Source organism: Paramisgurnus dabryanus, chromosome 22 (assembly GCF_030506205.2).
Source record: "Paramisgurnus dabryanus chromosome 22, PD_genome_1.1, whole genome shotgun sequence".
NCBI classification, from domain to species: domain Eukaryota; kingdom Metazoa; phylum Chordata; class Actinopteri; order Cypriniformes; family Cobitidae; genus Paramisgurnus; species Paramisgurnus dabryanus.
In genome coordinates this window covers 4,986,631-5,001,684 of record NC_133358.1, presented here as the reverse complement: position 1 = coordinate 5,001,684, position 15,054 = coordinate 4,986,631, and the positions used below count along the sequence as shown (strand labels likewise).

Sequence of the window (15,054 nt, the reverse complement as noted above, 5' to 3'; positions counted from 1 at the left end):
ATACAAAGATGTATTTCCATACACTTGCGCATCTGACATTTTGGTTTCAATTAAACAATAAAAGAAAGATAAAAGTTGAACATATTGTTTTCCCATAGTATTGCTTTTGACTTTTTTGTGCTAAATCTATTAGTTTTCCCAGGGATTTTAAGGTATGGATGCAGCCATGGGCAGTATTTCAATTAAATGTATTTTAAATACATTTTTTAATTACTAGTGTATTTTGTAATTTGTATTTTGCAGGTGTGGAAAAATAAAATGTAGTTTGTAACAAAATATTTTGAGGGAGTGTATTTAGAGCATTTCAAATACTTAATTACTTACGAAAAATTGCCATATCCTTATCACCATATTAAATTATTTTGCCATATTTTTGGTCTGATGTTGACAGTGGAAATGTGTAGGTTAGATGCACGAAAATCACCCTGACACCCTGTAGACCGGGCTCCCTCCAAGAAGTGATTATATTTTATTAAAATAAATTTTTCAGATCAGTATTTTTTTACATTTCATGAGCTAGTATTTGTAGTTTGTAACAAAATAGTTTTTGATGTATTTGTGCCCACCTCACTTTATTATTAATAAATTTCACTATTTTTAAAATAGATATCTCTTAAACTTTATACTGTAATCTCAATGCAGCACCTTCTTATAAACTCATATAAATGGACCCTTAACCATTCATATTGTTAAAGACTGTTCATTTAAACTTTCCAATGGAAACAACAGGGCAGTTTGTTTTAATGTTATGTTCAAGGTAAACTTTAAGAAAGAAAGAAAGAAAGAAAGAAAAACACACCGTTGGTTCCTGGTCGCCTTCCTCAGTGAAGAACCAGTCATACTGTAAGAGAAGACCAAACTCAATCCAGAATCCTTAAAATATTTATCAAAGTTCCTATACGACACATTTTTAAAAGGGGTAGTTCACTTAAAATGAAAATTCTGCCATCCTTTACTCATCCTTATGTTGTTCTAAATCTTCTTTTGAGTTCATCAAAAAAGAAAAGAAAAAAAAATTCATACAGGTTTAGAACAACATGAGGATGAGAAAATGATGACAGAATTTTCTATTTTTTGGTGAACTATAAGAGATGTGCTGTTTTTCAAAAAAATGACTCACATGCTGAATGAGGGTTTCCACGATCTTGTACTGGTCTGGCATATGTGTTACCATGTGAGTCATGTTGTCTTCTGATGTCCTCACCAGCGTTGGTCCAAACACAATAGCCAGATTCCTCGGCTCCATCTGATTAGCAAATATAACCATGGATTCTCTCTTTCAATATCATATAAATAATGAGAGGCCAAACACACAAAACACATTGCATTCCACCTGAGTTCAGTTTTATGATCTATGTAGACATGTTAGACAGTTTCTGGCATAAGATGCTTATATTGTGTTAACTCATTTCATTAAGTCCCACAAAATATTAATCAAGGAACTGCCACAACCTTTTTTGGTAAAACACATGTTTTGTTTAATTCCACTGCACTTCGCTTGCGTATTTCTGAATTCGAGAACATATATTATTTGTATGCCACCAGACCATCTCAAAATTTCCTACCTTGTTCTTTTCTGAATTTTCAGCTACTGTCTTGAGATGTGCAGAGAGGAACTTCAGTGTTTCGTAATGATGATCAGGCAACTCGTGGAGCTGAAAAATCAACCATTATACAGTGAAGTTATTAACTCATTGTTATTGACTCAAATCTTTAATTTATTTAAGATGCTTCTTGTGACTGCCTACCAGTCTCTTGAGTACTTTCAGTCTCTCCACAGGATCCTCTATTCTGTTGCCATCAATAAACTCAGCATACTTTTCTACACAGAGACAGAAAATAATCAATCAGCTCATGAAATTACGTGTCTGTTCCAGTCATAACCACAAGATGGCAAACTACACAGCAGATGTAATGCAAGATGAATGAATACAAACGCATGAAGAGCCTCAGGCAAGGGAATTCCCAAATGATATTTACCATTAGTGAAGAGAGGTTCGGGAAGTTTCCTGAAGAAGGATTTGAGTAAACTGCTGATCACATTTAAGTCCTTCCATTTCTGTCCAACAATACAAAAGTTAAAGACAACAGAAATTGTTATAGACAACAACAAAAGCACAAAAGTTTAGAGACACTCACATCATCCTCAATATCAATGTCCCCCATGCCCTTGTTGTTGAGCTCTTCCTGCATTATGGAGATGGCCGAGTTATTTCCCGGGACCCTGTAAATGCCCGTGTATTCCAGTCCACGTTCTTCTACCAGCTTACAGCACACTTCCACTATCAGAGGAACAAACTGAAACGCACAAACATGCACAGCTCAGTCGGCTACCAGCAAAACAAAACCTAAAACAGTGAAATACATGTGAAGTCAAGATGATGGCCTTACTCTGTTGGTTTGAGCTGGAGGACAGTCGTCTAGTCTTACTCCGAATGTGACTCCAGGAGATGGTTTCTTCTCAAATGGCTTTCTCATCAGTCCAGGGATGCCCTTCCTCCACATGCCCTTATCCTTGGGTGGACTCGTTTCATCTGTTAACAGAAAGTACAAACAGAAAGTCTTGGCAGTGAGAATGGGTTGTAAAATGCCATCAATACTAAAGGTACCTTACTACTGTAGTTGCCTAAAAGAACCGAGATCTAGATTTCATGCAAAATGTTACCTTTATGCACTGCTTTTCTGTCATGGTCCTTGTTTGGTGAATGAGGGCTTGTGGCTTTATTCTCCCCCTTGCTGCCCAAAAGTGTCTGCCTGAAGCTCAGAGACTGACGGGAGGCTTTTGGAGACACATCTGTCCTACTGCTGGTAGGACTGCAACAAACAAAGCTTTCAGATCTTTGCGCTGGAGGCAAAAGACTGCTGAACTCCAAATGATTTGATATCTTTGATGTTTACCTCATTAGCGTGTTGTACTCCTTTATTTTTCGGTTGATGAGGTCTGTGCTAGTAACGGTTGCATTCTGTGAAAGGAAAGAAGGAAACAGGTGGCAGACAAAAGCTGGTGTCAGATGAGTAGACGTACGAGTGGAAACCCCTAAAACACGCCAGAGGGTTTATGGACACCCCAGTTCTATGAATACTAGAGATCTGCTATAGTGTAAATGTCATTTCTTGGAGAGTTAATATTTCTTTCCATGTAAAGCCCTAAGGTAATGTTCACCTTTTGTTAGAAATGTCTTTAAATTGGGTCTTTTCTCTATGCGTCATAGTAAAGTTCAGTATCAATTCCTAGTCTTTTTGCTGTATATTATGAGTATTAAATTACTTTAATGCATATCCCTAAAACTGATTTTTATTTCAAAAGATGATCCACCTCTTCATCCAAGTTGCTGTTCTCCTGAATGACTCGGATCCAGGACAGCATCTCCTCGCGGTCCTCGGCCTGGAACAGGTACTCGCAGTCTGACGTGGTCAGCCGCAGGACGTTCTTGCGCTTTGTATCGCTGTAAGAAATGTCAATCAAACAGGCTTTGATGCTGATTGTCAGAGGCTCATCCTCTGTCAGGGAGTTTTGTCCATCCTTCTTGTCCTTGAACAGATAGAGGCAGTGGCCACGAAGCACAGCGTAGATGTTCTTCCATGGTCGCACGCCACTGCCAACACGCTGTAGAAAAACAGACGGTTTGTTTAAAGCTGCTGTAAAATTCATGTGACTTATACACTTACTTTACTACAGTAAAATTTGTAGTAGATACAATAGCTTTTTTTTACAGTGTACCATAGTAAATATTAAAGTGCAGTACACTACAGTATTTTATTTACGCTCATAAAACGTATGCTGTTTCTGCTCATCTCATGCTAATCATTAGTAGGTATAGAGTAGTATTACATCCTTCAAATCACAGAAAAGACTTTATTATTTTATCAGATTTATAAAAGAGAGATCAGCTCTAGCGATTGTTTCCAGAGAAGCACGAAATCCAAGAGGCGTCCAGCGGGAGGAGTGAGCCACAAGGAAGCAAAACACACAAAACATTATCCCACTATCTCTGGATAACTTATGATTCACAACATGTTTGTGTTTTTTACATTATATGCACTTATGTGCCAATTGCCAACAAAACACAGACATTTGATGCAGTTTTACTTACTGCCTGCGATTTATGACCCAGTTGGGACTGCCCCATTTCAACGAAATCCAGCTTTAAAAAAAAAAAACACACGCAAAACTCCGCTGCTACCCCAGATAAACAAATTATATCCATTGTTTCCATAAGGCTGGCTTACTTGGAAAGCAAAATAAGGATTTCTTCTAGAACACTTCTTCTTTTGTCCCATTGTTGAGTCTTGATATAACACAAAATTGTCGCATGCAGTGATGCCTATGACTTTTATTTGAATGATCAATGCTTATAAGCGTTCTCGCTCTCTCTCTGATTAACATGTGGGCGTGATTTTCCGGGAGAAGTGCCCATAAAAGGAATATGGGGGTCAATGATACATAACGGGTACCCATGTTCGAAAAAAACTTTACCAAATTTGTAGGAAAGGAGAGGCGTGAATTCGGCCCAGAAATACTCACGCTCAACTGCTTTTCTGACACTTGTGTACAACTCTTAAACTGTGTTTATAAGTCAGAATGCATGAAATATCATTAAACCGGCCCTTTAACTTGTTAATTATTAACTATTCATCAAAGATAATCCTACAGAATACTGTACTACATTAACAAAGTGTGGTACTTTCAAATACTACAGTAGATCACAGTATACTACAGTTTGCTATAGCAAATACGTTTTTCTAAAGTATTTTTCTATGTGGGACTACCTGTAAATGTGAAATTTGATCATACCTTGCCCTTATCGGAGTTTAGCTGTCGGAAATGAAGCGGCCCCTCCTTTGTTGCATCAGCGAAGACATCTGACGTTGAGTCTCTTCTGGAGCTGGAGCCTGAGTCCTCAGAGGATTTATCAATAGCCTGAACATGAATCACATTTATATCACCAATCAGCCTGCAGTACCATTCATACTACAACTTCTGTTGAAAACTATAACAGAACTATACGACATGTTATCATGTTGATAACTGCAGAACCATAGAGTTATAAAAGAAAATAAACAGGAAGTACTATAATGAAGTCTGAGCCCAAGTTGTGCAGAAGTTCAGCTGCTATTAATAAAAGCATTTTAACAAGACCTGTCGATTTACCATGGTACCTAGTTCAGTCATTTATTAACTGCTAAAGCCACTTCTTGTACTGTCAGTTCAAAGGTTTCTTTAGCCATAAAAACGCAATGTCTGAAATTATCTTATTATAAACTTTTCTATTATTCATTTCATTTTTTTTTCAAATATGTAATTGTTTATATAGACCTGGAGATAACGATAGAGCTTTACTATAGTAAGGTGTGAACTAATCATTAAAGAGTTAAAGAGAGCGTTACAGTCAGATATTATCTCTACAGCAGTCTCACCTTTCTAAGGCCCTTGAATCCATGGGTGTGTTTAATGGACCTTCTGTACAGACATAATAAACAAGAAGTCATAAGTTGAAATAAGTCTGTTCCTACGTAAAGGTGAGTAGTGTAAGTTCAAACTGGCTGCATATTTACCCTCTCTCCTCTTCTCTATAGTCATCCAGGCCTTCATCAAAAGATTTGGAGCGCTCTGATTTAGCACTGGAGTCTGATTCCAGAACTGTGAGTCGTAAAGAATCTGCTGGGATGAATTTAGAATTAAAAACAGAAAGGATTTTTGTTCTGACAAATCCTTGATGTTATCATGTGTGTTGGTAAAGCTGTTCCTCACCGTGGTCATGGGAAAACTGGCGGCGTATTATGCGGCATGGGGAAGTGGGACTGGGTGGGATGGTGGTGATTACAGGCGTACTGGAAATCACGGCGGATGCAGGAATGTGTGTGGTGTCGTGGTCATTACTGGAGATTGAGGGCTCGTCTAATGAAAACAGATATGAGAAACTTTATTTATTTACTTTAATCTTTGTATTAAATAGCAAGACCAACAGGGACAAGACAGGACAGAATCAGACAGTCTGGAGGAAACATGCTTACTCATACAGCGGGAAAAGTGTGGGCAGTCATTAAACTGATAAACCTAACACACCTTTTTACAGACAGACAGACAGACAGAAAGACAGACAGACACAAAGGAAAAATGTCACTTAATATTGAATCAGAGGAGCAGACGTGATAATATGCACCTCAGTAGAGCATTTACTGATAAAAGTAAAGCTTGAATGCAATACAAATTGCTTATAAATAAAGCATCAGACAAATGTTTAAATGAAAACATACAATATTACTATATGAAATATTACAGTTTTCCTACAGCATTACCTGTGAATATCTGTTGTTTGTTCGTTGATGGTCAGTATTGGCTTGTGAAATAATGTACGGAAATGAAGACACCTAACATGCTTTTAACCAAACTAGACAAAATTAAAATCAAAAGGGGCGGTTTCCCAGGCAGGACTTATCCTAGTCCCAGACTAAAAAATGATGTTTCAAATACCTTAATTTAAAAACATCATGGACTGACATATCTTAACATACAATATAGACCGTTTCATCGGACGCACATGTGGTGACGCGATTAAGCATCTGGTCCGAACTTTACTTCCGGTTTCTGTTTGTTTAATGGGCTGACCAGTTGCTGAAACTGAACTCTTAAACAAATACCTCGTCGAAAATAACATGTTTTGGTTCCCTAGGTAATCTACGTGTTGTTTATTTTGCTTGTTATATAAATAAACGACTTTAAACAGATTTTGTTGTTATTTATTCTTAGCAGAGTTTACCGGAAGTTACGTGTTTTCAACGAAAGCTTGTTACTGTCGAAACCGTCTATATCAGTGCCATTGTTTTGTCTCAAGATGCACACCAGTATTGTTTTTTTTTGTAAAGTTTGTTTGTAAAAACTACTTTTACTTTTTCCTATTATAACTAAGGCCTAATCCTGGATTAATCTAAACCCTGTTCTGGAAATTGTCCCAAAATCTACTATATCAAACCCAAAAGCCATTTTACCAAATTAAACCCAAAACAAAGGAATTGGCATTTTAGAAACCAATCTAAAATATATTTACACTCCATAAAAAAATTGCTGGGTTATTTTCAACCCAGCGTTAGGTCGAAAGTGACAAAATCAGCCCCTGACTTAAATTAACCCGGAAAATATTTCTATTTGACAATGGGTTAAAACAACCCTTCATAGGCTAAATTACAACCCAACAGTTTGGGCTCTTCCCTTTTTGCCCCATTGCTGGATTGAAAATAACCAGTGTCGTTTTCATCTGAATGTTTCATTACTTTATCAAGACAGTTCAGATTACTGCCGTCTTGCTTGTTTGGGGATTTGAAGCTTTGGATAAACCGGAGAGAATGTGAATACGTCACGGCAGTGGAAGTTTCTTCCTCCGCCCTGCTGCCTTAGGTAGAATGTGTCAGTATGTCACATTATCTGTGTCCCTGTGGACTATGATGTTATGTCCTATCACTGTACTGGTGTACATTACAATTCGGAGATGCTTCCAGGAATCCTGCTTGTGTTTATAGCAGTTTCCATGATAAATAAATGTACAGGCTGGAGAGTCTCGTAAAAAGTATTTAGGATGTATAGACTAATGGAAATGTATAAAATTTAACATAAATTTAACTTTTTTTTTATCTGACTTAATGTCAGAAACATGTTATGAGAAATCTGTTATGCTTAAAGATTAAGCAATATTCTGAGCAACTGATGACTCATAAGTCATCTTCATTTAATTGGGCTGAACCGGTCATCCTGTTGTTATCATCGTAACCACCACTGTTGTAAACCATTCAATCCAAATCAAAAACAGTATGCAAATCTAGGGATATTAAGGCTGGCGAAACAATGTTGCTTTTATGATCTATCTGATTAATAAAAAGCAATTTCATCATGTGCTGTGGTAGTATGACAGACAATGGCTGCCTTGTATAAAGGTTCAGGTATGGTTTACTGTAAGCATTTACGTCATTTCTACCAGCTACATAATGTAATAAACTGAAATCCAACAGCAACACGTTCTGAAAACTATATTAAATACATTCTAACTAGAAAATAATGGGGCAAACAAACTGCCAAATAACATAATAGCACATTATTCTATTATTGTAAAACATTCAAAGGAGATTTGCTAATATGTCAACACCTAGGGTTTGGCATTAAACACGACACAAAAAATTCAAGCTATTCCTAGTGACTAAAAAAATTAATTAAAATCAATTTTGCATAGCCAAACTTTCCCCCTTCAGGGCAAACAGAGCTGTTGCTATAGCAACTGCATCCATGGTTATTATAAATAGCTGAGAAAGGCTCTTACCGATGAAGGGGATGGAGTCCAAAGAGTCTTCGAGGTTGATGGAGAAGGAGGCTTTGCACTGGTCACCTAGTTTCCTCATTTGCATTTTGGGCCGTGTGTCATTTGTCAGCCAGCATATGTTGGAGTCGGCAGGTGGAACCGCCCCTCCCTCAGTTTCGTTAACTGCTAGAATGTAGGAAGCGGGGCGAATGGGTTGAGATCCAGACTTTTCCCTACGAACCACTACTACAGTTGCATCTGGACCCTCAATACCCTCTAAGTCCTTGTCATGGGGTCGTGAAACTTTAAGCTTGGGTGGCTGAGGAGCTGTACCATTACTTGTCAATATGGGCTTGGCTCCACCCTGATTTGTTCGATGTGGTTTAGAGACGGCAGAACAGGAGGAAGAGCGTCCTCCACGAGCTACCTCTCTAAATGGCTCCTGAAGGCTGTCAGCCCGCCCCCTGGGCATTAAATGCTTTGCATTGTGGGACAGGTGGTTGGCAGTGGGAGGTGTTCTTTGGTCTGTGATAGAGTTGGAGCTACTAATGTGGCCTTGTATTGAGGCCAGGGCAGAGGCTATGTAAGAAGCAGCAGCAGTGGAAGGATCTGGAACATAATTTTTCGCAGGCAGCAGTGTCGGTCTATTTAGAGGATAAGCAGTGTTACCAAGGCTTTCAGCTCTGTAGCTGAGCGATGACTCTGTACCTCTACTGAAAAGAGGGGTAACTGGTAACCCTGGGTAGCTGCCCCCTCGCTTATCTGGACTGAGGATCCCTCTGGCAGGCTGGGGCACCATGCGTACGTGTCTGTTGGCTCTTGCGTCGTCCCCTCTACGCATGAACAACTTCTCTTCCGTCTCATTTTGGCAGCATGTCAGCCTGTCCGACATGGACAACTCACTGTCATTCTGTTTGCCCAAAAAGTCGCAAGAATACGCTCTAGGTTTAGAGACACCTGTGGGTGCTGAAGGAATGGCATCCTGGGAAGCACTGCGAGACCAATTGCGTGCTAGAGCAGCCCCTTCGACACCCCCAAGCCTCTCCTGAGAGGTGCTACGCAGTGGCTGCACGCTGGATCCCTGATAACTACGATCATGTGAGGCACTCCTACGTCTGAGCTGTGATCCAGAAAAACCTCGTGAGGGAGTAGCTGTTGTAGAAGCACTTTTCTGTTTGTTGTAATCTCCTGTACTGGATGGAGTTGCGGCTCGCAGACTGTCTAACCGTTCCTGAATGGTCCGGCAACCATACATATAAAGCCGTTTGTTGTCAATGTACTCCTTGTAGGTTGTGTAGTTTCTCCAGTCAATGTTTTGGTGAGGGGAACCGGGGGAAGGGGTGTTTGGTGGAGGGGACGGTGTGTATGGGGTGGGAGAGGTGGCTGATGGGATGGTTTCTGTTGTTGTAGTCAGAGTCTGTTTGTGGAAAGCTGCAGGAGTATTGTCCATGCAAGTCTGTGCAGTCATATGGGTTGTGCTGGAGAACCTACTGGGCTCTGTAGTTTTATTATGTACTTGCTGAGATTGTGTTGTCCCAGTTGGAGATGAGGTCATTTGGGCTCTGGACTCGGTAAAGTCTAAGTCTGTTGAAGCAACGTACCGGTTCTCCTCTGTCCTGTGGCTAGGAGAAGCCCAGGTTATATGTGAAGTCCGTTCTGTGCATTCGGGTGACAAAACCATTGTCCTCATACTCTCGTTAAATACATGCACAACAGTTTGGGTCTTCGGGTCCTGAGAGGTTTTGGGTGGGTTAGGGGGAGGTACAGTTATATCCACACTGTAACCTAAGTCAGCCTTGGAGCATCGATTAGCTCCTTGTCCTGTTCCATATGAGGCATCTGCTGCGTGGAAAGGCTCTGGCAACTGCGCCGGGGCCAAGGCATTGGACTCAATTTGTGGGTAACATATTGGGGGAGGCTCTGGGATGTTCTGGGCATTTCCACTATATGCTTTGTTTCCTTTGAGGTAAGCATCTTGAGAATAGGCCTGAAAGAAAGAGCCATTTAATTAGTAATGATAAGCAATGTTATAAATATGCACACAAACACTGCAATGGAAATATCTTATAATAACTTGGTTACTGGTCAACCACTTACAGCACTGAATGGAAAACATTTAAACCAAGCTAACCCCACTTCTTTTCAACTTGCTAAAAACAACAAATGGAGCCCAGGAAAAGTAAGAGGGCTGAAAGGGTCAAGTAGCCAGACTCAAACACCTTTAAACCTCAAGTAGGGATCAGGTGTTAGAGGCTTACATACCTTCAACTGAGGATAGACAGCAGTGTGCAGACAAGAGGGAAGAACAAGAGGACGGCAGTCTTTCATTGAGCAAACTACTGATGCTAGCGGCAGCTTTGTTATCATCTTGCAAAGTCAACAACCAACAAGTATGCTTTTAGGTCTAAATACCAAATTCCACTTTACTAAAGTAATCTCTTCCATTAACATGGAGATCTCCTAACACTAGTTTATATATGAATATATTTATTTACCAACTCTCCTGTGTAGAGGACTAAGCTCTGGCATAAATGAGAATACAGAAGCTATAGCTGGACTTTTGACTATACACCTGAGGTGTCAAGTTACAACAAACCTCCCTCTCTCTCTCTCTCTCTCTCTCTCTCTCAGCTCCGCCACACCTCTAGACATAAAGATGACTCACAGTGTTACAGAGTAATAGGTGCAACCCCACAGCGAGTGGGGAAATTACAAAATTAACTTTGTGGTTGTAAATAGAAAAGCACTATTCATAAGAAGGCTAAACATTTTGTAGTTGTAGATTAACAGCTGAAACGGCTATAAAAAGAGACACATGCACTTACATGCACAGGCAATATGACAGACAACACAGATCAAAACAATAGTGTAAGACAGAGCATGTGATAGGTTTAGCTCCTTACCAGAGCTGTGATATCCCTGGAGATCTTTAGCCGGAAAGTAAGATTGAAAATCAAAAGGAAAAAAATAAGAAAAAAGAATGCTGGTGAGACAAGATGAAAAGAGCTCTACAGGTACAACAGGAGCAATCAGACCCTTTTACAGCATTGCTGTCATTCTAGGGCAGGATAAAGCATGCTATAAATACACACTGCATTGAGAGAGAGCAAGACTTCGGGAGAGCTGCCAGTTTAACAACACCAGAGTTAAGCTAGGTAGAAGAAAACATGCTTGAGACTTTCAAGGGAGGTGACTACTGTCCCGAGTGATCCTACATCTTTTAACCAAACACAACATCTATGTCATCCTTGCAACCTGTAGCTCATGTTGCTGTTCATGTCCTCTGTTGTTTTTATGGGGTTTTGGTTACTCTGTCTTGCTTCAAGCATCAGTGTTTTCACGCTTATACGTCTCTGAGGTCCATGCATAAATTAACTATACTGTAATACGCTAGGTGTCATGGTATATCTGCCTCTATTATGTTTGCATCCCCCATTTTCTGCCATTTTAAGACAACTGCTATATCTCAGTGTTAATGTCACAGATTTATATGGAAAAGAGCAGCTTCATCTAAGATAGACTGTTTTACACAATAATTGTGTATGCATTGTATTTTAATTCTTAGCTAACATGCTAAACTCTATTGCAATCAACCTTGCCTGAGTACACAGAATTGAATGCCTGTTTAAAATCACTTATGAGGAAGCTACTATATGGTGTCAATTAGAAGAAAGCTCAGGGCTCGCAAAAGTTTTAAATCCTTCATGGCTTTTTGTTCAGGCACTCTTCAGTTTTAGGTAGCCCTAAATGAATGCAAATAGTCTGAAGAAAAATGACATTATTTTAAATGTAGGATATGGAGACAAAACATCTTTCAAAACACAAATAATAATCATATAAAATAATCCAATTCCAATATTAACTGAAGTCACAAATAAAAAATGCCACAATGTTGAGGGCATAGCACAGGGTTTCTCAAATAGTTTTCACCACAAGGCAAACCTTGCCAACAATACAAAGCCACTGACCACAATGTTTGCTCTGCTATTCCTGTTGTTGTTTTTGATGCTGGAAAAATCTGGATTTCCATTAAAACCAACTGTTTCTGCTACTTCTCATTTAATAGAGGTTTTAATGGGTCACAAAACTCACAGGCACCGACTGGATCATTTTTAGATCAGAAAAATAGGGGCTACTGTCACTTTAAGAGCAAGTTCTGCAAGAAGCCACGCTGCTTAATGTCACAAATTCGATTTTCTAACAGATTATGTTCACTTCAAAACATAAATAATAGTTTTTTACTAGAATACATGCTGAGATTGTTTCATGTATATTTGTCCGGTAAAAACATGAGAGAGATCATGTGCGTGTTGTCGGAAATGCAACTCTCTGTATGGGAGTTTCTGAATATGTGTGCTTTTGTAGGTAAATGTTATGCAATCTATATTACATTCAAGCTTGCTGCAGGAGATTTCCCTACGTGAGGATTGTAATGACTGACAAAACGATGGAATTTGTGAGCAACAGATTATGAGCAACAAGGAGATTTTTCCTTGTTCCTCAGAATCTGTTGCTCACAAATTCCATCATTTTGCACGCTCTCTGGACAACTGGAAAGTGAAACTAAAAAGTGAGCGTGCATTAAAGCACAATTTCATTACCTGATGCACGAATTGCATACAACATAATTACCCAACCAAATCTGTGAGAGAATGCAGAAAGCATTAAAATATGATTTTCCTCCCTAAGATAGCTTGACGGGCAGAGACACATTTGGTTAGCCTGACAAGAAGGCACAATAGCCCTAGAACATCGGGCTAGCGATTTTGCGAGCCCTACTGAAGCTGTTCGGTAGCTCATTAGGATTTGCAACAAAGTTTGTCTCAAACATTTCCTTTGCTAACTGAAATAACAAACATGAGTGTCATTTACTGTATACAATTTAAACCCAGCACAAGATGAACATTTTAATGTCAAGTCAGAAAGTGCCTGAGGGCTCCAGCGGTGCAGTTTGTGTGGCTGGCATGTAACAGCCTGAGATGAGGAGTTTTGTCTGAAATGTGTTCAGGTATTAGTGGCATTAATGGTTTCAGAGGTATAACCTCAATATAACTGAATATTAAACAAGCATACACACACACACACACACACACACACACACACACACACACACACACACACGAACACGCACGCACAGGCACCACCATGCTTCTCTGCTCTGCTGGATCACTGAACTCTGGCAGGAAAAGCGTCATTATACACATACTGGTGCCGTCTGTCTCTTCTGCTCTGCTCTCTTTCCCACCATTCCTTTTGCTTGAGTAATTTCATTTTCAGTGTGCACAGCAGTTTATCTTCTTTCCATCCAAACGTTTCACAATTTTTAGTTCAATAAAGAACAAATACCACTTGCTCAGCATTTCACACTTGACAGTAAATTCCCCACATTAAAAATAAAAGACTTAATAAATAAGTGGGCAAAGTTTAAAGCATATTTTAAAATTAATATTCTGTCAATATTTACTCAACCTCGTGTTGTTCCAAACCCATATGACTTTCATTCTTCCATTAAAAGTACTGCCAACATTTTTATTGTTGTCATGTCAATGCAATATGCCCAACCATCTGTGACCTCAAACTTGATAGTCTAAAAAGGCTACATTTGAGAGCTTTAGTGAAGGAGCAGATTTTTCAGATAAAAAAAATGCAATAATTACGTTTTATGACATTTTATAAAATCCATTATTTTATCATAAATACTTTATAATTATACCTAAAAAAACATTGTAACACTAAATTTGTTTTGTTTAATTAAAATTCTAAGTTTGGAATTGTTTTATGTCATGAATTTCTTTGGGTGGAGGGCGCAAAGTGATGCACAATACAGAGGGCACGCCAAAAGGTTGGAGAACCACTGCTTTAATGATAGATTCTGGGTCTTTTACTTTACTTTAAACCTTGACAACCCAATTGATTTCCCATTGATTTTCATTCTATATATAAAAGGAAGCTCTTTGCATTCTTCAACAATTGCCCCTTTTATGTTCCATAGACGATGTCAAAAGGTAAATGAAAACAGGAATTTTGGGTCAACTATTCTTTAAACTGATGGGTGAGAGGGTGCAGCGGAGAGTGACAGAATTGGTTGTGTAATAGACAATCTATGACTGAATGAATGAGGTCGTCTTCACACTTGGTTGCACTGAACCTGAATTCAACCCAACCTCCTTTCCCATTAGTCCTTTTCACATTGTATTTTTTGGCTCTGAAATGTGGTATATGTGCGTCATCAACATGTGTTCCACCATAAAAACCAGAGAAAGCTGTTTCGACACCAAAACTGGAAAGACATGCGGTATACTTAATAGGCAAATTGTGTTTTGTAATGTAATGGTTCCAATCCAATTGCAAGACATACGTTTTGAGGTGGAAAAACAGAAGCATGTATGCCTCAACAACTGTTACAACGCCTGCCATACCCTTTTTCTCTCAGCTTTCACTACAGACTAGACAGCATGAAACTGTGCTATTGCCGTATGACCACTTATAATGCAATTATATCCCAATGATCTGTTATCATACAACTGCTCGAGAACAAAGACAACAGGCCTTTTTATTGAAGTGCTGTTGATTGACTTACGGTAATAAAACGATACAAATACTAATTCCATTTCAATATAATTTCCATTTAGAAAAACGTATGAAAAATCAAACCTACCAGCTGTAAAACATCTTCATCTTTCGGCATTACACAGAGCTCAAGAGATGTATCACTGAAAAGAAACGTTTTTAAAAGGTCATACATTTTATAATGTAAATTAACAGT

At 39.0% G+C, this 15,054-nt stretch overlaps 1 protein-coding gene across 5 annotated transcripts in view; it reads right to left on the bottom strand.

Annotated features, from left to right (window-relative positions):
• The window catches only part of arhgap21a (Rho GTPase activating protein 21a), a 108,959-nt gene that overhangs the window by 7,509 nt on the left and 86,396 nt on the right, over positions 1-15,054 (bottom strand). For 3 of the 5 annotated variants that reach the window (XM_065294637.2, XM_065294635.2, XM_065294638.2), the window contains 17 exons: positions 14,947-15,001; positions 11,192-11,215; positions 8,310-10,275; positions 5,753-5,899; positions 5,557-5,659; positions 5,419-5,461; positions 4,796-4,921; positions 3,317-3,607; positions 2,899-2,963; positions 2,666-2,814; positions 2,392-2,534; positions 2,140-2,298; positions 1,981-2,059; positions 1,749-1,822; positions 1,566-1,655; positions 1,121-1,246; positions 800-841 (listed from right to left, as the gene is read on the bottom strand). In XM_065294637.2, the coding sequence (XP_065150709.2) occupies positions 800-841; positions 1,121-1,246; positions 1,566-1,655; positions 1,749-1,822; positions 1,981-2,059; positions 2,140-2,298; positions 2,392-2,534; positions 2,666-2,814; positions 2,899-2,963; positions 3,317-3,607; positions 4,796-4,921; positions 5,419-5,461; positions 5,557-5,659; positions 5,753-5,899; positions 8,310-10,275; positions 11,192-11,215; positions 14,947-15,001 (3,682 nt within the window). The remainder of the gene's footprint in view (positions 1-799; positions 842-1,120; positions 1,247-1,565; positions 1,656-1,748; positions 1,823-1,980; positions 2,060-2,139; positions 2,299-2,391; positions 2,535-2,665; positions 2,815-2,898; positions 2,964-3,316; positions 3,608-4,795; positions 4,922-5,418; positions 5,462-5,556; positions 5,660-5,752; positions 5,900-8,309; positions 10,276-11,191; positions 11,216-14,946; positions 15,002-15,054) is intronic. The other 2 variants (XM_065294639.2, XM_065294636.2) reach the window with 1 other exon arrangement.